Below are 21,351 nucleotides of genomic sequence, written 5' to 3' on the forward strand. Positions count from 1 at the left end.
AATGTTTCCGTGTTCAGACCACTTTTACAGCCTTCAGATGTTCACTCTGTAGGTTTTAAAATTCATTCAATGTGTGAGCTTTATGAAGGCAGGAGCCACATTACAACTTCATCCGCAGAACCTGGAACCTGCCGTTCACATTGTAAAGATTTCGTTTGGTGCGGTGAAACTGGGGGATGAGTTGGCAATCATAGGGTGGATCTGATTCAGGAATAGACTGTAGCTATCAGTTTCTTGTTGAATTTTTGGGGTAATTTATTTAGCTGTGTCATAATGCTGTGTATAAGGGGGCTTCCACACTGTCGAGGGAAAGTGGTTACCTCAAAACAGCCCTGTGAAAACATAGTACTTCCCATTAGGTAGCTATTCTTAGTAACAGATCTTAGTTTAAGACTCAACAGAAATGGGATTTGAATTTGCCTTGTCAATTTGTCATATTACTGGTTGGAAAGATCTGTTACCAATAATTATTTAAGCTGAAACCCTTATTTTGTTTTATTGAAAGTCACTTGTCTATTAATTTCACTAGTTCATTTAGGGACTTAACCTGAGCATTTGAAGAGCCAGTGGTTGGCAATATTCGGCTGCTTGGGAAAATCGATCATTTCTAGGAAGATGAACAATAAATATTAAATTGGAGTTTATCAATTGTCATTGATAGCACCTTTTCCAAAAATTTTAATTTCCTAACTAGCATAGGTTACCAGTTGATAATATTCCTCTTTCACTTTCTGCTTGAGTTTTGCACACACTTCTATGGAATCATAAGTGATTGCTGACTAATCAGAATATTTGAACTCTCTTCTGTCATTGACTATGTGATAATTTGTAATTCATTTTCATGGTCATCAGTTGCTTATCTGCAAATGATGTGTGGATAAATATCTCTGAGGTCTCTTCAATTCAAAATGTTTCTGACTTTATTCTATTTAAAAAGACTCGGGCAACTAACAAGCTGTGTAGCCTCTTCCAGCCTGATTTCTTCATTTGGGAAATGAGAGCTGTGATCCCACTCCAGTATAATACCCTACAGATGAGGTAACGAGTGCATGTGTGCTTTGTAAACAGCAGCACATTTGTAAATTATAAGGCAGCACACATTATTTAATAAAAAATAGTATTCATAGCCAATCACAATATGTTAGTGAAGGGTTATTCATTAATCTAACACATATTTATTGAACAGTTATTGTGAGCTGGACCATACCCCACAGGCTGAGGATACTTCAGCGAGAAAATCCAATGGGAACGATATCTCGTGGAAGCATTACTTTCCTCTTTGCCTGGAAGTGATACAACTGGGTTGTTCTAAGGCTTTCCCTTTGCTTCTGTCCCTTGTTTCTTAAAAAGGTGATGAAAAAAATACTCCTCACTAGCACCTCATCCACTAGGGATGTCTGCTGTCATTTCTCTTAGTTACAAATTTTTAGTTAAGATACACATACCACGGCACTATTGTTTTGTCACTGGTCCTTTGAGTCTTTATCAGTTGTGAGAAGGAATTATATTGGTCTTTCCAAACTCTTACAATTGTATGTGGTCCTCTGTGTTGCCAGCTACACACATAAGTAAGATGGTGCTGTGATGGGATTAAGTACCAAAGACCTGAGAGAGACCAAAGCAGCAGCATCTATTTAGGGAGCATCCTGACCCTCTTAACCTCAGTGCTTAGTTTGTTGAGTTCAACTACCCTGTGATGCCAGAATCATACTCAATGCCAGCATTGGATGGAAGGGCAGATGACATGAATATAGGTGAAATAATAACTTCTTTAACATGTGCTTTTTGAAAAGGAGGCTCTTTCTCGTAGCAGAAAGCATCATTGAGTTTTTTCTGTCATATCACGCTAAGGACGTACTTTCTCCTTCTCTAGCTTGTTTGTAGAAAAGCTTCCCAGCCATCGAGATTACCAGCAATGTGCGGTACCCGAAAAGCAGGACATTATGAAGGTATTGTGGGGTCGATACTTCCCTGCGGGATCAAAGGCCCCGCAAGTATCCATTACCAGCTCATGCCTCCTTCCTTTCCCTCTATCTAGTCCTCTTGAGTGTTTAAGTACAAACATTTATTCCATTAGCCATGATGTTTCAATTTCTTCTTAGACCTTTAATCATCATTACTGAGCCAGTGTGGGATGTCTGCTGGAAACTGGGGCCAGGAGTAGGGGAAGAAGAGACAGAGGTCAGGAAGGTGCTCGATCACTTTACAGAGTGAGGGAGAAATTATTTCACCATTTCTCCTAGAGGTTGAGAGAATGGTTTCCTATTTCTCCATACTTGTTTGAGACCATCACTTTGGCTGGTTTTAATTGTTCCACACAATCCTGAACCCCAAAACTATTTGAAAATCACTGTTGATTATTAAATTACTAGCCCAGTAGATAATTAAGTGTTTAGGGGATAGCCTGAAATACTCTCAAGGAAAAGGATGATTGTTGAAATGTATTTATTCCTTATCAATATTTTTAAAATTTATTTATTTTTCAAGTACAGTTTTCTGTCTCCTTATCAATATTTGCAACATGTATAGTTTAAAGTATCTTTAGCTGAGAATGTATCCTTTTAAATAATATTTTTAAAATGTTTTTCATGTGTTGATCTTAAGTAGTTTGGGTTGATCTTACCTAAAGGATGATGATAAATGATATACACAACGCCAATCACAGCATGACATTTTAAATAACTCCCCAAAAGTATTTTATCATATAAGGGCATGAAGGCTCTCATCCCAGTTATATACGGCCTGAGCCTGCCTTTAAGCAGAACTCAAATTTTGTGAAATGGTCATGTACGTTTTAAAAAATTTTTTGTACACACTTAGCTGAAGGGTCATTAATTTCAATGCTTTTGTGTAGCTTTTCCCCTCAAGTCTCTTGTTCGTTCAACCTCAAGAATTCTGTATGGGAAGCAAAGGTCCCAGGCTGCTTGCGTGATCTGTTTACTCTAACATAGGGTTATTCTCGTTTTTACGTGTAGGAAAAATTCTCCAAAGGCATGAAAATTTATTTGTGCTTGTTGAGTAAATGGATGGGTGGATAGAGGGATGACAAAAGATGAAGAGAACAGAAGTTTTATTGGAAGAACCTAGCTAGAGTCAGGAGATTGGTATTCTCGTCATAATGGGGCCACTGGCTAGTTGTATGATAGTGGACAAGCCTTTCATTTCTCTAGGCCTTTGTTTTCTCATCTCTAAAAAGATGGAGGTGGGGGATTGTGCTGGGACTATATCCTATTTCTCAGCCCTTGAGAATCACGGAGAAGTTGTTTCCGGATTCCGTGAATCCCAAGGTCCAGATTCCCCAACCCCTTCCCATCCAATAAAGATGCTGATTCAGTAAATCTGGGATTAAGCCTGGGAATGTGTACTATGAGGAAAAGTTCCTGAGTGCATTTTAAAGTCTCTCAAACCCAGGAGTCCTTATCTGCCATGTTTTTCAGTGTTGCTTCTGTGATGACATGTCATTTACATACTGTGGAATGGACAGTTGCAACCCCACTACCTAAAAATGGGGTACCTATAAACACAATGCAGTTAAGCACTACAAAGGAGATCATTTCTTCCCTCCTGCGATGTTACATTTTGGAGTAAACATTCCATCCTGGAAAAGAGAGATTTCTTTTTCCACTATTGTCTTTGGTTACTTGTGTCTTAATTTCTAATACACATTCCAGCTGTTCTTCTTTCTCAGCTGATGCTATGAAAGGCTATACTGAAAATCCCACTAATCAATATGTATGTATATTTTTAAAAGAAACTGAAGGAGATTGCATTTCCAAGGACAGATGAATTGAAAAAGGACCTTTTAAAGAAATATAACATAGAATACCAGGAACATATGCAAAGCAAAGTAAGTTAAATTGGTGCATTTATTTTATGACTTTTCTATGCAAATGTGTTTTTGAATTTCATTTTCATGTGAGTTTTTAAAATGTCATATGCATTTAAATTAAAAATTAAAGCTGTGGTGATGTAACACCAATAAAAAATTCATGTTGCTGTCCAGGTTAAGCACTTGCACAAAAGCTGCGGTTTTTTTCATTTCCCCATGGCATCTGATAAAGTGGTGCATTAGAAAATAGATCTCCTACAGTGATTTCCGTAGAGCTTTTGACCAACTCTTGCCAAGGTGACCTTGAGCCATGTGACTGCTCTTTGCTGATGAATGGAGGTAGTAGGAGCAAGGGAGAACAGAATATGGTTCCTGATGTATCTAATTTGTAGGCCTTGGAAATGTGAATTAGGTTCTTCAATATGACACTCAGTGTTTCATCAAGGTAGAGTTATAATTGTGTGAGTGAAATACGATCGTATCACCAAGAGGTGATGGCTTCTGGACCCTTATTGAGTGAAGGGCGAGAATGATGATGTCTAAGAGACTGAAAGGCATGGAAAGAAGAAACTGGCCGGTCTGTGTCTAAATACTCGAATTGAAGACATGATGTCGTAATGTTTTCGCATTCGTGGTGAGGTTGTTTTGCGGTTTGTTGTTGTTGTTATGTGTTTATGTGCCCTGGAAGGTGTCACTTTTCCTGACTCTCCCTTCAGTGAACTCTGCACATAGTCACAGAACGCTACTTCTTTGGGCATAGCCAGAGGTCAGGTTTGAGTGAAGTGTTTTGACACACTGACAGGAAGTGTTGAAATCAGAAGATTCCCACAAGTGTGGATATTGACGATTCGACTTGAGCTACGAAAGAGAAGAATGACTCTGGAGGCTCGGGCAAAGCAACAGCAGGGGAGGGCAAAGCCCAGTGAAGCCTGCCTTCCGTATTCAGCAGTGCCTCTGGATGTCCCCTCAGGATTTCCTGAGGAGAAGCAGCCTCAGCAGCTGTTGCACGGTGTACCTTTGGCGACACCAGTCACTTCACAGTCCACAGTGGTAGCATCCCATGTGCATGACATGTGGAAATCTCTGGGGAGAAGGCGTGGCAGCCTGTAAGCCCAGGAGAGATGAACAGACACAGGGTCAGCCCTAGCTACAGGCAGCACCAGCGTTACCTGGGAGCCTGTTAGAAATGCAGACTGTGCCCTCTAATGAGACCCAGGATGATTGTGTGCATATACATGTGTGGCTGTAAGCTTGCCTGCTTCCCTCTCCCCCACCGCTACTTTATAGCAGCTCCGAAAGTCTAGTTTTCATGCAATCATTTGCAAAGGTTATTCAAAATACGTGTTCTCTTACCTAATACCTGGATATAAGACTGGGGAGCTTGGGAAGCTTCATGTTTAATGAAAGTACTGGTTTGTTACACTAGAGATGACTGGACCCCATTTTGAGAACTGTTTCGTGGCGATCCCGCTTCTCCATACGGTTCCAGCAGGGTGGGTTCCAGAGCCACATGCAAGGAGCTGTAGGGCAGCACTGTCCCAGAGAACTTCTTGTGATTGATAAAGGGAATATTTCATGTGGCACTCTCTGATTTGGGAGCCATGAGCCACAAAGTACTTACAATGTGGCTAGCAGGATTGAGGACCAGAATTAAAATGACATCTCCTTTAGTTAAACAAAATGTAATTTTAATATATTTCAATTTAAATAGCCACGATGGCCAGTGGCTACCATATTGGACAGTGTGGTCTAGGGTGGTAGAACCATTCCTGAGGTATTTTGTTCCGCATGGTTTGGTTGGTTAGGCTGAGCAGACCATCCTGACCTTGATTTTCTAATATTTAGAAGCACAGGGGACTTGAGTGAACTTGATTGTCTTGACCCATCTTTGGTAAAATACGAGTGGATGTAGAACTCCCAAATCAGGTTAAGGGGCTTTTGCCTTGACGTTATGTATTTCCCTCACTGTCATGTGGATGTCCCTCCGGGCAGATCACAGTTCCTAGCTGTGTCTGTGCTGGAAGATTGAATGTCTAGTCCCAGTTTGATGTTCTTGCCTTGGAAACTAACCTTTTATTCTGGCAACCACGTTTTTTTTTTTTTCAGAACAAACATGTTAGGTAGGAGTCACTCAAGAAACCAGACGGATGCAGCAAGCCAAGGAGCTGGGTTTATTAGCCGGGAATAGGAGGGAAAGTGGAGCCGACCTAGAGCGGTTGGGGAGCCAACCAAGGGAAGTGAAGGCTTGCGCAGTTGTTTGTAAGCAGGAATGTTCGTAAGCAGGGTGTGTAAGTGCAAGTGCCCACGAAGTGTAGCTGGTTGGGATGTCAGAGTCTGATTGGCTAGAGCTGGTTGCTGGTTGCCATTTCTGCTGACCATTGTGCTTGATACATCTTGTCGACCCTCAGGTTAAAGCTGCATCCTGTTATGCGGGATAGGCCGACCCCAGACCCCAGTCTTAGCTGAGCATCTGTGTGTCCTGGGTAGGCAGTTTCCCAGGCAGGTAGTTTCCCATGGAACAGTCTCCTACGGTGCGGTTTTCTCACCGGTGATTTTCCATTCCTCCCAGGCCTGCCTAGGTCTGTCAAAACGAAAAGCCGAATTTCTCAAGAACTGGGAACATCAGCGGTTGATAGAGGCGGAAAGGAAGCGGATTGCCCAGATGCGCCAGCAGCAGCTAGAAACAGAGCAGTTTCTGTTTTTTGAAGATCAACTGAAAAAGCAAGAATTAGCCCGAGGTCAGGTGCGAAGCCAGGAGACCCCAGTGCCCTCGGAGATCGATGGGAGCACTTTGTCCTGCTTCTCCACGCCCCAGAACAACTCCGTGCCGAGTGTATGTGCCGATCAACCTAATAAAAGTGACGTAACTAATTGTACCAGCCACTCTCCTCCGGTCAACAGGGCCTTAAAGCCAGCTGCTACCCTAAGTGCTGTTCAGAGTAAGTGATGAAGTGTGCCCCTGCAGGACATTGAGTCTCTTCCAGTGGAACTCTGTTTCTGGAACATCTTGGCTGGGGGGCGGGGGTGGGTCCTCGTTTCTTCACCGATTGTAATAGGATCCTGTCCATGATACTACAGGCAGACAGAGCTAATCTCTATGTACCACATGGCTTGTCAGGTACTATAACAATGCAGGAGTCATGAGTTCATGATTTGCCCACGATACGGAAGAGACACTGATAAACAGGACTGCACTGAGTCATGGTACAGAGATTCTAAAAGGGTAGAATTCCATGCATTATTTTTTCTTTTATGTATTTTAACCAAGAAACACATGGACCTTAAACACACTGGAGATGAAAGACGATGTCTATCAAGAAACTTCTTTGTCCAGAACTTTGCTTGGCAATTTGAATGTAAATGGCCAGCATTTCCCTGGGCCAGGAAGGTCTGCCCCTGGGGAGTGAACCCCCAGTCGGATTACGCGTTTCTGCCAACAATTGGTGCTGCTTGGCACTGCTGCCTTTGTGCCACAGGCTTTCGACATTAAATGGGGGACTTTTTCCCCCACAGACACTGTCAGATAGAGTTCGTGTTTCCATTTATTTATAAAAAGTCACAATAGGTCACCATTTAATAAATTACTGCCAATTATTGTTGAAAACATCCTCTGCTTGCTTAACCATCACCAACTGTCATAAAGATCTAGTGACATGGGAAACGCAGTGAAGAACATGCCTCCTGTGTCTACAGGGTCTGAGATGTAGCCACTGCAGCCTTCGCACTTGACAGTGTCTTTGCTCTGTGCCAAAGGAACGAACACTCGTGCGCACATGTGAATATTTGATCTAGGGCACGAGGCTGTGAAAGTGCTTGCACTTTGCCACTTGTTTATGAAATAGTTTATATGCAATGGGCAATTTTACCTTTCTTCCAGTCTGTGTTTACTTCTAAGTGTTTTAAACTAACACGTGGAAAGTGGAGCATCTGATCATTTCATTTCTGATACTTATTTGCAGCTGCTTGCCAAAAAGCATTTGGAAGGAGGGGATGTAAGATTTGTCTTTTAGCTTCTTCTCCCTTTTCTGTTTCTTAGATTTAGTGGTTGAAGGACTGCGATGTGTAGTTTTATCGAGAGATCTTTGCCACAAATTTCTGCAGCTGGCAGAGTCTAATACAGTGAGAGGAATAGAAACCTGTGGGATGCTCTGTGGAAAACTGGTATGGTCTTTGTTTCATGTCTTTGCACAGGAAACTTTCAAGGGTACTGACATTCTTGTCATAAGCAGAGTAGAATAAAATCATCCGAAGAGTTGTACATGTCATGAAATCAATTTTACATAGATTCATTTCTTAAAACTACTGTCAATATTCCTGAATTATCCTTCTGGAAAATGGATGATAAATTTTCAGGCATTATAGGTTTTTGGATTTCCAAAACCATCTAGTTTTCTAAGATGAATTTTTGTTGCAATTGTCAGTTTCATGTATATTTAACTCTACCTGCTTTTATCTGTGGGAGGTGTCATCTTGCCACCCTTTATCAGATGCATGTGGAACACAGCCAGGGTTTTGTTGTTTCCTTTAAGGCCATCATCTTGACAACCGAAGTCTTACGGCATAGGTCATGTTGAAGTATGGAAGGTTTTATCAGAAATACATGATGAATGACAGTGGCAGAATATAAAGAAATGAAAAAGAGAAAGTGCATTTAATTTTCTACATGTAAGAAAGATGAATTTCTTTGGACATGTCCTTTCTTAGTCTTTTTGAGTCTAAGTTTATATTTCTGGGTCCAGGAACATTTTCAGTCATAAACATTTTGCTTGGAAACTGTTTAATTAAATGCATAGTATGTTTTATTAAGCCCTGGCTGGTGTAGCTCAGTGGATTGAGTGCAGACCTGCAAATCAAAGGGTCGCCAGTTGGATTCCCGGGCAGGGTACCTGCCTGGGTCATGGGCTTGGTCCCCAGTAGGGAGCACATGAGAGGAAACCACACACTGATGTTTCTTTCCCTTTCTTTCTCCCTCCCTTCCCTTCTCCCTAAAAATAAATAAATTTAAAAATACATACATACATAATATGTTTTATTCAACACACATTCTCCTACTATATTCCAATGCTGCATCATCCCTTTTCCTCCAGGAGAGAGGAAGCACAGATAACTAATACAGGAGAATGGCCTGCCATTTCCTCCACAGCTACCTTATTTGCCCTCCAGGGGGCAGTGTGCTGTAGATATGTCCTCCCCAGGACCAAACGTTATACTTAGTTTAATGCTTTCCTCCATTTCTTCCTCTCTGCCTCCCTCCCTTCCTTCCTCAGATAAATATTTACTGAGTACCTGTGCCAGGTATTGGCATTCAGTAGTCCACAGCAGCCACAGTCTTTGCCACATGAGGCTCACATGATGCTTGTAAAGAACCAGACAGATGGTTAATTATAAATGGGGTTGGGTGCACTCAGTGGAAGTGCAGGATCACAGAGAATGTGTAACTAGGAAACTAACCTTGTCCGGGAAGGTCTACAAGGGCTTCCCTGAGAAGTGATGCTGAAGAATTCATAAAGTTAGCCATGAATGAGGGGCTGTAATGACGGCCGAAGGCAAAGTGCCCAGTTTGGCCCTGGCTGGTATGGCTTAGTGGATTCAGTGCCGACCTGAGAACCAAAGGGTCATCTGTTTGATTCCCAGTCAGAGCACATGCCTGGGTTGTGGGCCAGGTCCCCAGTAGGGGGTGTGGGAGAGGCAACCACACATTGATGTTTCTCCCCCTCTCTTTCTCCCTCCCTTCTCCTCTCTCTAAAAATAAATAAATAAAATATTTAAAAATTTTTTAAAGTGCCCCGTTTGTAGGAAAGCCCGCTTTAGCTTCTAAGACCCTCTTTGGGTTGGATGGTGACACAGCACACACATCTGTTCCCTGAGGTCCCTGCCAGGGCTTCATGTACAGCCCTCGTCCTTTCAACTCTTTCACACAAAGGAGGAGATGTATTTTGACTTCCTCTTAATCAAATTACAAATCCAAAAGATCACCTTCATTATGGAAGATCCCAGCAAGTTCCTCCAATAGTGGAAGAAAGTCGTAAGTCCTGAAGTAAAATTGAATATCATTAAAATAAAAACAAGACATCAACCTCCCAAAACTTTAGCAATGCCCAGCAGCAGCACCACGCAATGACTGAACTAGCATTTCACCTCCAAAGAAGCCTGTTACTTTGTTCTCATGTTCCCGTTCCAGCTGTAATAACACTAGATCAAAACACTATTAACTGACTGAACTGCCATGGGCCAGCCTGGGATGTTAATTCCTCCTCATGGTATATTTTCCGTTGTACAAACGGGTTTCAAGTGTGAAACTGCTGACTCGGGTTTTTTGGTAAATAATCCATTTTCTAGTTTAGTACTTTATTTTTGAATTGTGGTAGGGGTGGGAAAGTGATGATGTAAATAGCAGGGCAAAACAAAATCAAGATTATGTGTATTTTTTTTCTGCCAAGTGCTTTTTGCCCCTGCTGTCATTAGATTATTCTTATTTCAAATTATTTTTCAGACACATAATGAGTTTACTATTACCCACGTGATTGTGCCGAAGCAGTCTGCAGGACCAGACTATTGTGACATGGAGAATGTGGAAGAGTTATTCCGTGTTCAGGATCAGCACGATCTCCTCACTCTGGGGTGGATCCACGTAGGTTTGACCTTTGGGTCCTAGTTTATTCTCTGTGTGTATGGGGTGTGCTGTTTTTCTCCTTGAGGAAATTCAGCTTAATTGAAAAAGTTCCGAATTTTTCAGTTTTTTCAAGTGTAATAAATGTCATCACATTGAAGCATTTTCTCAGCGTTAGGCCATGTCTAAACCTGAATTTGAGAAGTGTGATGCTATGCTTTTTTCCTACCAAGTTAAAATAGGGAGAGGCATTTGGGAACTAGTGGCTTGTTTTCATGATTTTGTACAGTGTATGGGATGCCAAGTAAGATTTTTAACTAATTTGTGTAGAGTGTTTAGTCTCTCTCTCCCTTTGCCATGGGTCTAAAGTAGATTACTTTAGGAAAAATTTGGAAAATGTTTCTTTTAAACAGGTGTTTGTACACATTAAATAGGAACCATATGTGTACTCCACCATGCCTCTCCTACAGGTCAATGATATATAAACTGTGTAAAAAGCCACAGAGTAGGACCAAGAGGATGGGACCAAAAATATTAGGATCTACCATCTACCAGGCCATCACAGGATCAAGAAAGAGCTTAGGAATTGAAAGACACGAGTTTAAATCTCAGCTCTGCTAAGAATTCGTTAGAGGAACGTTAGAGGATAGAGGAGACTTCAGTCCCAGGTCCACCTGTACATTACCGTGTGCCCTCAGTAAGGACCCTGACCTCCTCGTCTCCAGGTTCCCTCACCGACCAAGGGGAACTGATGCAAATCTTCTCGCCCTCACCTGCAAGCAAGATACTGAGTTGGAAAGCCTTGTGAAAAGTACTAACTGCCTCTCAAATACAAGAAATCATTTATAATTAAGAGTTTGCCAAACATTCCATATGTCTTTATTTTACTTAACAAGTGATGTACCTTACTGTCTGCTTAGAAATTGCTGAATTTTAAAGGCATCATTTAGTTTAACATGATTTTCTGTAGCAAGAATGTATTTTAAAGCAACAAAAATTGTAGCAAATAAATGATAACATAAACTAGGAAGAATGACAGTTGATTTAATTTACTTACATTGCAATGTTAATCTTAACAAAACATTTCCCAAATTAGAAATACAAGTTTTTCCCTGATGTCCTGTGTATGTGGTTTATGCAATAATGAAGTTAGGTCATTTACATAATGGATTCGGCATAATTGTAGAATTCTAGGGTTTTGCTTTTTTGTCTGTTTCACCATCCCAGATTGTTGCCGTTCAGTGAAAACACTGAAATGTCATGTGTCTGAACTTCAGGGGTTGTAATGACCTTTTGTGATGATTTTTATTAGCATAATAATAGCAACAAATGCCATAGCTAGTTTCATTCAGATATAAATTAGTCACAGGGAAGGAGAGCCAAATCAGAATCTGACAGATCTGGAACCAAGTTTAGACTTCTGAGCTTGACTAATTCCGTGACCTTCTCAGCACAGTGTTAACTCTTCTGCTTAGCTCTGTTTCCTCCCCTGTAAAATGGGGTAATAATAGCACTCCCCTCAGCTTGTTTTAAGAATTAAATGAGACAACTCATGGAAAATGATTAGTTCAGTTGCAGTGAATGACAGCTGCTGCTATTGTTACCACCATCATCATCATTTTTATTTCCCTAGAGGTGGTGATGGAGGAAGTGTCATTCTCCTATGGGACAGATGTCCTCATGGAGTGGAAGCGGTTCCTCCTGGCAGCGACAAAGGACACAGGGTGTCTGTGGTGTGCATTCAGTCTGGAGAGTGACAGGTGGAGCGACTTGTCTACTTGTCAGTGTGCTCGCTGCCTCCAGAGCACAGGAGTCCCCTTGGACGTGTCTCGCTTTCTCACCGAGGCGTAGAAGGTGCTCTGTACTAAGACAAGGTTTTCACTGAACCAGATAACAGACAGTCAAACCCTCACACTCGCGCCTTCACTAATTAAGATTTGGGTTTTAAAAATTAGATAATTTCCATTCCTCAGTTGATCTAGGTCTTTGCAGATGGAGGGTTATTTTTTCCTTCAGAACATGTATCTTTCATAGAAAGGAGTTTTTAAATCTTACATTTCTTGAACAATCTATAGTTATACGTAATGGCATGAAGCTATTTCTCTGAGCCCATGCCCATTGAAACGTTCAAGTATTAGCAATACTAACAGTGGTTTTGACTCCCTTCTGAGTGCTAGGCACTGTTCTAAGCACTTTACATGGACTGTCTCATTTAATTTTCATAATCCCATGAAGAAAATGATTATCCATATTTTATAGTTGGTGAAAAGAGAATGAGTTGCTTAAGGAACCTTCACAGTGCTGTACAGCTAGCGAGTGCTGGAGGCAGGACCCAGACGGTGCATGCCAAGGACCTTGGCTTCATGATTTAAGTGCTCACGGGTCTTTTGCAAGGTTGATTGGGGTTGACTGTGAATTCTTAAGTCATTACGGGTGCATGCATTTTTCATATCCAAGTATGAACCTCAGATGTCTCTCTCATAACACAAGTGTGTTTATAGCCCTAAGCCTGAAAGATAATTCTTTCAATTTACGATTGAAAATTGTAAGTTTCTTCCTCCTCATCATGCATGAATTTACTGTCTGTGCACAAGTGGCTAACACCTCCAACAACCTGGAGAGTTCCATTCTCCCATCGCTAGGGAAGACTGATCCACAAATGGATAAAAAGTACCATGTGGTAAATTTAGTGAAAGCTTTCCTTTTGTGTCCGTGGTTTTGTATAAAGTATCTCTGGGTTTTTGGTCACAGCTATGCTCTTGACCAGTCGTGTGACCACAGGCAAGTCACTGACAGAATCCTCAAGATCCTTGTATATAAAATTGAGGTGATAATACAACCATCTCCTGGATAAATTAATGGTTAAATGAAAATCTATTCAAAGCCTATGGTTAATTAATTTCCAGTTCTGTCTTTCCCAATCAGCAGAAAGGACATGAACCCAAAAACGTCTTCTCAAAGTTGTAGTTATTCCAAAGATGCAAAAAGGGAAGGTGTATGTCAGCAAGACGCTTTAAAAAATTCGCATTTGATTAATCATGGTAAAAAAGAAAAAACAAATAACTAGAGTTTTCTTGTAGAAGGCTCTGTGACCTTGGCTAAGACTTAGCTACCCCAATAAGGTTGTCCCCTTTTCTTTTTATAGACACATCCCACCCAAACTGCTTTCTTATCCAGTGTGGATCTGCACACTCATTGTTCCTATCAGCTCATGTTGCCAGAGGCGATTGCCATTGTGTGCTCACCAAAGCATAACGAGTAAGTGTAACTATGGAGGGGTTCAGGTAAGGCTTTGTCTGGGGCCACTGGGTTCAAGGGTATCCGTGGGGCAAGTTGTGGCCCTTGAATGGGCAGGCACAACACGCCCCTGGGGAAAAAAAGATCAGTGACTGCTGAGTCCCATGTACCTGTAGCTCCACAGGCTTGCTTCTCAAGGTCCTTTCAATGGTGGAATTACTGGTTCTCTTTTTCAGTGAATGTGACCTTGAAGTGGATAAACTGGGTGTTACAAATTCCAGTTTGCCATTTGAGATTTTAGTTCTACTGTATTATTTCCTGTTGGAGGAAAATTTCCAGCCTTAGTTTAATTACTGCCAAAGCCCTTCTTGGTTTGGGAGACGATGAGTATCGTAGTGTGATTATAAGTTGAGGACTCGCGTAGCCTTTTACAGGAATCCTGTCTCCATCCTCCACCCTTGCCAAACACGGTGTATTTAGCAGGACACCTGCCCACCGTGAGACTCAGGCTCTTCAACCCTGAACCTGCCCGTCACGGACTGTTGGGAGGATGAAACTGTAGGTGGCAGTCTGTGTAAAGGGCTTAGCATCGTGCCCAGCACCGCAACCAGCACTCCATGAGTATTTGCTGTTGCTACCTCCAGTGTTACCTTCGTTAGAACAATTAGAGATATCAGCCACTTGTAATTTCCTCCAGAGGCCCCGCCTTTTCCTCTGTGCTCTCACCCAGCAGTTCTGCTGCCTCTGGCCCATTACAATCCCGCAGGTGCTTGGAGCCAGCCCTGGGCCCTCTGGTGCATCTCACCACTGGACCAGTCATCATAAGATTGGCTCAAAAATTCACCATGGCGTTCCTGGTTGGTGATGTCTTCCTCCGCCCCAGCTGAGGAATCCTTTGCTTGTGCCATTCCATTAAAGTGCCTGGCAGACCCAAACAATCCTTCATTTTTTACCTTTATTTCTCCCTGAAACTTAGCACCGGCATCTTCAGGCTCACCAATGCTGGCATGCTGGAGGTCTCCGCTTGTAAACAGAAGGGATTTCATCCACACACCAAGGAACCCAGGCTGTTCAGTGTGAGTAGACACTGTTAGCTGTCTTTTTCAGATATGTATTTCTTACTTCCTCTTTTTTAGCAGTATAATATGGGATAAAACACTAGGCTGCTTAGTGTAGAGTTTTCTTATCCAGAATATCGTTCTTCGTAATTTCTTCTGACTGCTTTTATTTACAAGAGAATGCCAAATGTCTGTAGGACAGTTAGGCTACCTTTCCATTTATGTGTCTGTGTGATATTTGAATACAGTTTTCTTTAGACTCTAAGTAAGCAAGCAGTTATTAAATAAAATGATATAAAGTGTCTTGTGAATGATTTCTGCTTAATGTGGCCATGAACATGATTGCATAAAAACTGTAATCATACTTCTTGCCTAGCCTGAAAGAAACATTATTTGACTACAACTTTTTTCCTAACTGATTTCTTGGTAGTTCTCTGGCTGTAACATCCGAGAAATATTATTTTGAAGTTAGTATTTATTTAAACGGAAAATTACTTGGCAACCTCTGTAAATATTTTTTTATTGTTGAAAAGGAATAAATGTGTTTGCATTTGGCATTTGTTCTGATTGAAATCTTTTTAATATTAGGAACAGTTTTAAATTAGGATATTACTATTTCCTCCCTAAAGAGAATTCTGTTAAATGTTATGATCTAATTCTAAGGCCAGTGTTTTTCTTTCCTAGATATGCAAACATGTGTTGGTAAAAGACATAAAAATAATTGTGCTGGACCTGAGGTGATATGTTCTGAAGATCAGCGCCATCAACACCAGACACCTGGCCGTGGGTGTTGGTTGCTGGATTTTCTTAAGATGTTTCCAGAAATGACTGATATTTTATATTTATACATTTTAGATCTGGAAGTTTGATATTTATTGCTTTTGCACATTTTGAAGTTTTCTTTTTGGGTTGCTCTGTCTCTGAAGTGGTCACAATGAGGTTAAATCAGTACCTATTCATGTACCCCAAAACTATGACCAGATAATAAATTGTGCTGCAAATAATAATATGACCAGTATTTATAAAGGTCTCCGCATATATTTTCAAAGCTTTAGATGTTTTGCTCTATTTTTTTCCTCATACCTACAAAATGTGATTCCAAGCAAGAAACTCTTAAGTACCCGGTGGTCTCCAAGACCAGCCGTCTGTTTCCGCAGCCTTCCCCTGTGGTGGAGGGTGAGCCGTTTCCACACGTGGGAAGAACCCTGGCTGCATGGCTGCACACAGCAGGGCCCACCCTGCATTGCCAGTGTCATCGAGTCCCAGGCCCAGGTGTGTCTGCAGTGGATCTCAGTGTAAGGCACCAGAACAGGCACTTCTACTCCGGGATCTGATGTCAGAGGACTTGGGGTCACAGGCAGTTCATTACCTTGATCTGGAGGACTCGAGCTGCTTCAGAGAGGAAGAAAGAAAGATTCAAATAAAAAGGGAAAGCCTCTTACTGTGAAGGTCAAACAGCGGTGATGGGGAGAAGCAATGAGGCCTAAGAAGTTACTGGTAATTCTCAGCCAAAAAGAACATCATTTGGAAAGAACACATAATTTAAAGTCTCTGTGTAAATCAATGCACAGGGACTAGGAAGAAACATATATCTTTGAAAATTGAAAAGAGCCGTGTAAATACAATGTTGTGGTATTGCCAAGGCTTAGAGTGGGATTTGTGGCTAGTGCCTAGATAATAAAAGCACTTACCTGGATCAAAAGATATGGATTCCATAGAAGGAATGGGAGACTTATGCACAATTTTGGCAAGTAGATGGGTAGGAAAAACCTGAGGGTGGAAACATTGTGGAGAAAATTCAGTTGCACATGTAAGGAGGGAAGGATGAAGGTGATGATGAAGGAGCAAAGTCTGCCTGTTGAGGTGGAGGCCTTCTGAGCATGTGCGCAGACTGACAGGCACCCGAGATAGCGCTAGGGTTCAGACGGTCCACCATCAACAGAACGTCACGTTCCACTAAGGGGGCTCATGGTAAATCCTGGCCTTGCCTAACTGATTGTTTAGTTTCTCTGAAGAGTATTTAAATGTTAGCCCATAAAAAAAAGACAAATGCATGTTGAATTGACTGAAACATGGGAGACAAGTACTCACTTGTCTGAGAGGTGTCTGTAATGGAATTGTTTGGGGAATATGACATTTCCGATGACCCTATGAGGGGTACTTTACTAAGGACTAATGACTGAAACATGTGGGAAAGGCCCTGAGAAATCACATGTGTGCTCTGGCCCTTCGACATTCCCAGTGAGGTGAGCACGGGAAGGCAGTAGAGAAACGAGCCTGGTGACCCGGCAAACTCACTGCTGTGCCAGGATTTCAAAGGAGGCGGTGTCCGAGCTGGAACGCAGACTCTGAGCCCAAGAAGAACTCTGAAAGAGAGATAAAAATTGGCAACTGAAAAAAACAACGCAGGATTGACAGAAATAAATGGTCAAATGACAAAACAAACAATTTCGTCATGAGTGTGATAATCCTTTATTCAAGAAACACCAATCTGTGGACCAGGGGAGTACAGGACCTCACAGTGGTGGAATTCTTGTCCCGCGGATGTTTGGGCAAGAGTGAGTTTATAATGTTAGATGAGGCAACGCAGAAATGCCGAATCGACTAGGAGGCTGGGGATTTCCTTGGAAGGCTCACCAGTGCCGCTTTCTAGGGTAAGGTGCGCAAGCTCCAGCTGCGGTGGAGGACCGTGACTGGTGGGTGGTAGGTGCCCTCGACAGGTGCTTCCTGTAAGTGCAAGCTGATACAGGTTTAGGGGTGTGATGTGGGGTGGGCCACTGGGTGGGTCCTGACAATGAATTAACTTGATCAGAATTAACAGCTTCTCTGGGAACAGTTGATGCCACATATTTATATTTCATTAGTAGGTAGGTGTGTGACTAAGTAGGCCAGGAAATTGGTGCCGACCTGCAGAAGAAACAGGACAGCAGAGTCTCGTGTCCTGCAGCCCGAGCGCCTGGGTTCAAGCTCCAGCTCTGCCCAGCTCAGACAGCACCTGGGGACCATGTGAAAACCAGAGTACTAGACACTGATAGAGCAGTTTCTGGGACATGGGCCAACCACGTAGCCAGGCTTTAAGGGTCAAGCTTACCAGGTATTCGCTCGGTTTCCTGTTGCCGTTTTGCTCCAGCCGTTATACAAGCTAACCCCCTGTGATACTGTGATTTATGAGAAAAATGTATTTGGTCAAAACGATGACCAAAATATATTTTTCATATAGAATTTGTCTTCTTCCATTGTTCCTGGCTCACAGCTTCCCAAACCCTTGGAATTTCCTGAGCTCTGTGAGCAATAGGAACATCTTTGGTCATAATATTTGGTCTCCTGTCCTCAGTTCTTGAAAGTATTTCAGAGTCATAAAGGTGAACCAGATCATTGCTATTCAAGACAAGCCCCTTCCCACCACAACCAGGTTTATGTTAGTAAGGTGACTTGGAAACCAAGTAAGGAATGTAAGGAATGGGACCATTGCTGGTGGAACCAACCATATGATTAGAGGATGGGAACGAAAAGTTCCCAGGAGGGGAGAGGGGCTGGAGCTTGAACAGATTGCCAATGGCCAGTGATTGAACTCATCATACCTATGTACTGAAACCTCCGTGAAAACCCCGACAGAGAGGGTTCAGAGAGCTCCTCGGCAAACCTGATGTTTCCACTTGGCACTGGGCCCCAGACTCCACAGGGCTAGGGACCTTGCACTATGTATCTCTAGCCGTCTGTGGATTTGCATCCTTCTGCAATAAACTGGTAATATAGTGAGTAAAGCAGTTTCTTGAATCCTGTGAGCTGCTCTAGCAAGTTAATTGAACCCAAAAAGGGGTCATGGGAACCTGCCATGTATAGCCAGTGGCTTCGAAGCACAGGTAACCATGTGATTGGTATCTGAATTGGGTTTGGGAGGTTGCAGTCTTGTGGGGCTGAGCCTTTAACCTGTGGGATCTGATGTTGTCTCTGAGTGGTGTCAGAATTGAGTTGTAAGACATTCAATTCAGCAGGTGTTCAAGAATTGCTTGGTAGTGTGGGAAACTCCACAAGCATTGAAGTTGGGGTGCATCCCCCTTACCCTGTCTTTGAATACTCGAAACTCTTTTGACTACTCAGAACATTTATGAAGGAGGTAACTTTCTATTTACTATAAATTCAAATGTATAAAAAAGTTAGAAGAATCATATAAGCAACTATGCTTTACCTATTTACATGTTTCTCCATTTACTTTACTATCTCCTAACTATCTGTTTATCTAAACTATATCTACATATGATAAAGAGACTCAATATATCCAGACAGCTTATTCAAATGGTTTAAGGGAAATTACCTAGATAATTTCTTTTTTCCCCATAGATAGATAATTTCTTTTTCCCTTAAAGCATTTGAATAAGCTGGCTGGATATATTGAGCCTCTACCACTAAATACTTCAGTGTCTATTTTCTAAGACAAAAGATTCTCTTAACCACAGTAAAGTTATCAAAATTGGGAATTTAATATTAATACAACACTATTATCTAATCCATAGTCCACACATAATTATCATCAGTTCTCTCAATAATGTCCTTAGTTGATTTGTTTTTATGCCCAAAATTCAATCTGGAATCATACATCACAGTTACTTTTCATGTTCTTTTAGCTTTCTTTCATCCTGTCTTTTTTCTCTAGTTTGACATTTCTAAGGAGTACAGGATGTTTGTTTTGTAGAATTATTCTTAATCTGTGGTAGGCTCATGCTTCCTCCTGTTATTCTCGTTACACAGTTGTGGCAGAAATGCCACAGAAGTCATGTTGTCACCTTCTCTATGCATTATATAAGCGGCATGTAATTGTGATTTTTCCCACTTTTGGTGGCCTTAACTTACTCGGTTGGCTAAAACGTTTGTTTGCTTTTTTCTATAAGATGCCTCTAGTAGCAATTAGTTGTCCTTAACTTCACTTAAAGCAGATTTGTTAGATTGAATTGTGACAACAGTCACATCAACATACATTTTTTAAAAACTTATCAAAATTGGTGTCTTTGTGTGACCATTTTAATATTGAAGATGGAAAAATATGCAACATTTTCAGCATATACTGCTTTATTATTTCAAGGAAGTTGTCAATATGCAACTGCAAAGCCACACAAGATTTGTTCAGTGGATAGAGAAGGTGCTGCGACTGAGTGAACGAGTCAAAAGTGGTTTGCGAAGTTTGACGCTGGATTTCTCGCTGGGTGATGCCCAGGGGTCTAGTAGGACCAGTTGAGGTGGATAGTGATCAAATCGAGGCCTTACTTGACCACAATCAGTGTTATATCATGTGGGAGACAGCCAACATACTCAAAATATCCAAATCAGTAAAATTATTGGTGAAAAGGCAGAATATATCTTTTATTTTACAGAAAAAAGCTAGATGAACTCTTTGGCCAACCCAATGGATTATTGGTGAAGGCAGAGTCAATAGATTTCTCTTGTATGAAGTGACTATTCTCCTTTGCAGTGAATAAGTCATTTGGGGGGAGACATTTTGAGAATATGTAAACATTCCTCAAGACACTGAACACTGGTTCTTGAGGCACACCCTCAGCCCAGCAGAAATCATTGCCAGGTGCCTCGGGAAATCCTGAGCTGGCCATCCTTTCCTTGACCAACAGACTTCTGATCGCCTCTCAGTCTCTCCTTGCGTCCTTCAGGGTCTCACCTTACCCTAACTCACTTTTTTCCTCTTTTTTCAACGTTTGCCGTTCGTTCTCCAGCCGTTTTCCCCTGCTGTATCTCCAGTTTTTTCCTTGACAGCGTCAAGCAAACCTCATCTAACTTTCTCTCTTCCTGAGGTCTTGTATGCCGACCACGGCTTTCTCAGACTTTGCTTCCCAGTTTTACATCTGAGCTGCCTGAGTGATGTTGTTTGCATGTATTAGCATCCACTGAAATGTTCAGTGATTTCTGTTTTATAAAGAGGGGTATTCCCTGTTCTCCATGCACAGACGAGATAGCATTCTTCCGCCCCCCCCCCCCCCCCCCGGTTTACTCCCTCCTACTAGAACTGTGCCACCCAGACTGTGCTCCACTTCTCATACATGCCGAGCCTGCTGTGGGTAGCTCAGGGGCTTGTTTCTGCCTTGCGACAACATGTAGGCTCGGGAAGTTCAGATCCTGGGCCAGAGAAGTAGAGTTCAGCTTACCCTGTGGGTGGGGGCCTGAGTCTCCATCACCACCAGCTGTGGGCACATTAACTCTGCAAGTCTGGCCCCGCAGACAACCCACTGTTCCCCGAGTGGTGCTGTCCTCAACGTCTTAGCATCTGAGGACACCAAGATACTCTGACATGCTGAATCAAAGCAAAACATTCTACAATTTATTCAAATAGCAGTGACTGTTGGGATGAGGGGTAGTTAAGAAGTGAGTGATACCTCAGCACAGAAATAAAAAACAGCAGTAGACCAAGAGGATGTAAAATGAAAGGCATCTAATGAAAAACTGTGGCTTTGAATGGTGCCTACAGATGCCGAGGGCTTAATTAAAAGCCAAGAACAGAGTGTCTTAGATTTGTGCAAAGAATAGTACAAGTGGCTATGAGTGTGCAAAGCCAATTATATCCCTTCTGAATAGCAAATCAGAAGATAATCCAGTTTTTACAAATACATACA

The 21,351-nt window shown here is 42.0% G+C and overlaps 1 protein-coding gene across 3 annotated transcripts in view; it reads left to right on the forward strand.

Moving 5' to 3' along the window:
• Positions 1-16,424, forward strand: part of STAMBPL1 (STAM binding protein like 1) — a 48,972-nt gene extending 32,548 nt beyond the window's left edge. For 2 of the 3 annotated variants that reach the window (XM_037047290.1, XM_037047291.1), the window contains exons 4-11: positions 1,874-1,949; positions 3,752-3,847; positions 6,399-6,768; positions 7,866-7,990; positions 10,323-10,460; positions 13,585-13,697; positions 14,653-14,752; positions 15,419-16,424. In XM_037047290.1, the coding sequence (XP_036903185.1) occupies positions 1,874-1,949; positions 3,752-3,847; positions 6,399-6,768; positions 7,866-7,990; positions 10,323-10,460; positions 13,585-13,697; positions 14,653-14,752; positions 15,419-15,475 (1,075 nt within the window). In that variant the 3' untranslated portion in view covers positions 15,476-16,424. The remainder of the gene's footprint in view (positions 1-1,873; positions 1,950-3,751; positions 3,848-6,398; positions 6,769-7,865; positions 7,991-10,322; positions 10,461-13,584; positions 13,698-14,652; positions 14,753-15,418) is intronic. The other variant, XM_037047292.1, reaches the window with a different exon arrangement.
• The last annotated feature ends 4,927 nt before the right edge of the window (positions 16,425-21,351 follow it).

Source organism: Sturnira hondurensis, unplaced genomic scaffold, assembly GCF_014824575.4.
Source record: "Sturnira hondurensis isolate 20B ecotype Veracruz unplaced genomic scaffold, ASM1482457v3 Scaffold0005563, whole genome shotgun sequence".
In the NCBI taxonomy this organism is placed as follows: domain Eukaryota; kingdom Metazoa; phylum Chordata; class Mammalia; order Chiroptera; family Phyllostomidae; genus Sturnira; species Sturnira hondurensis.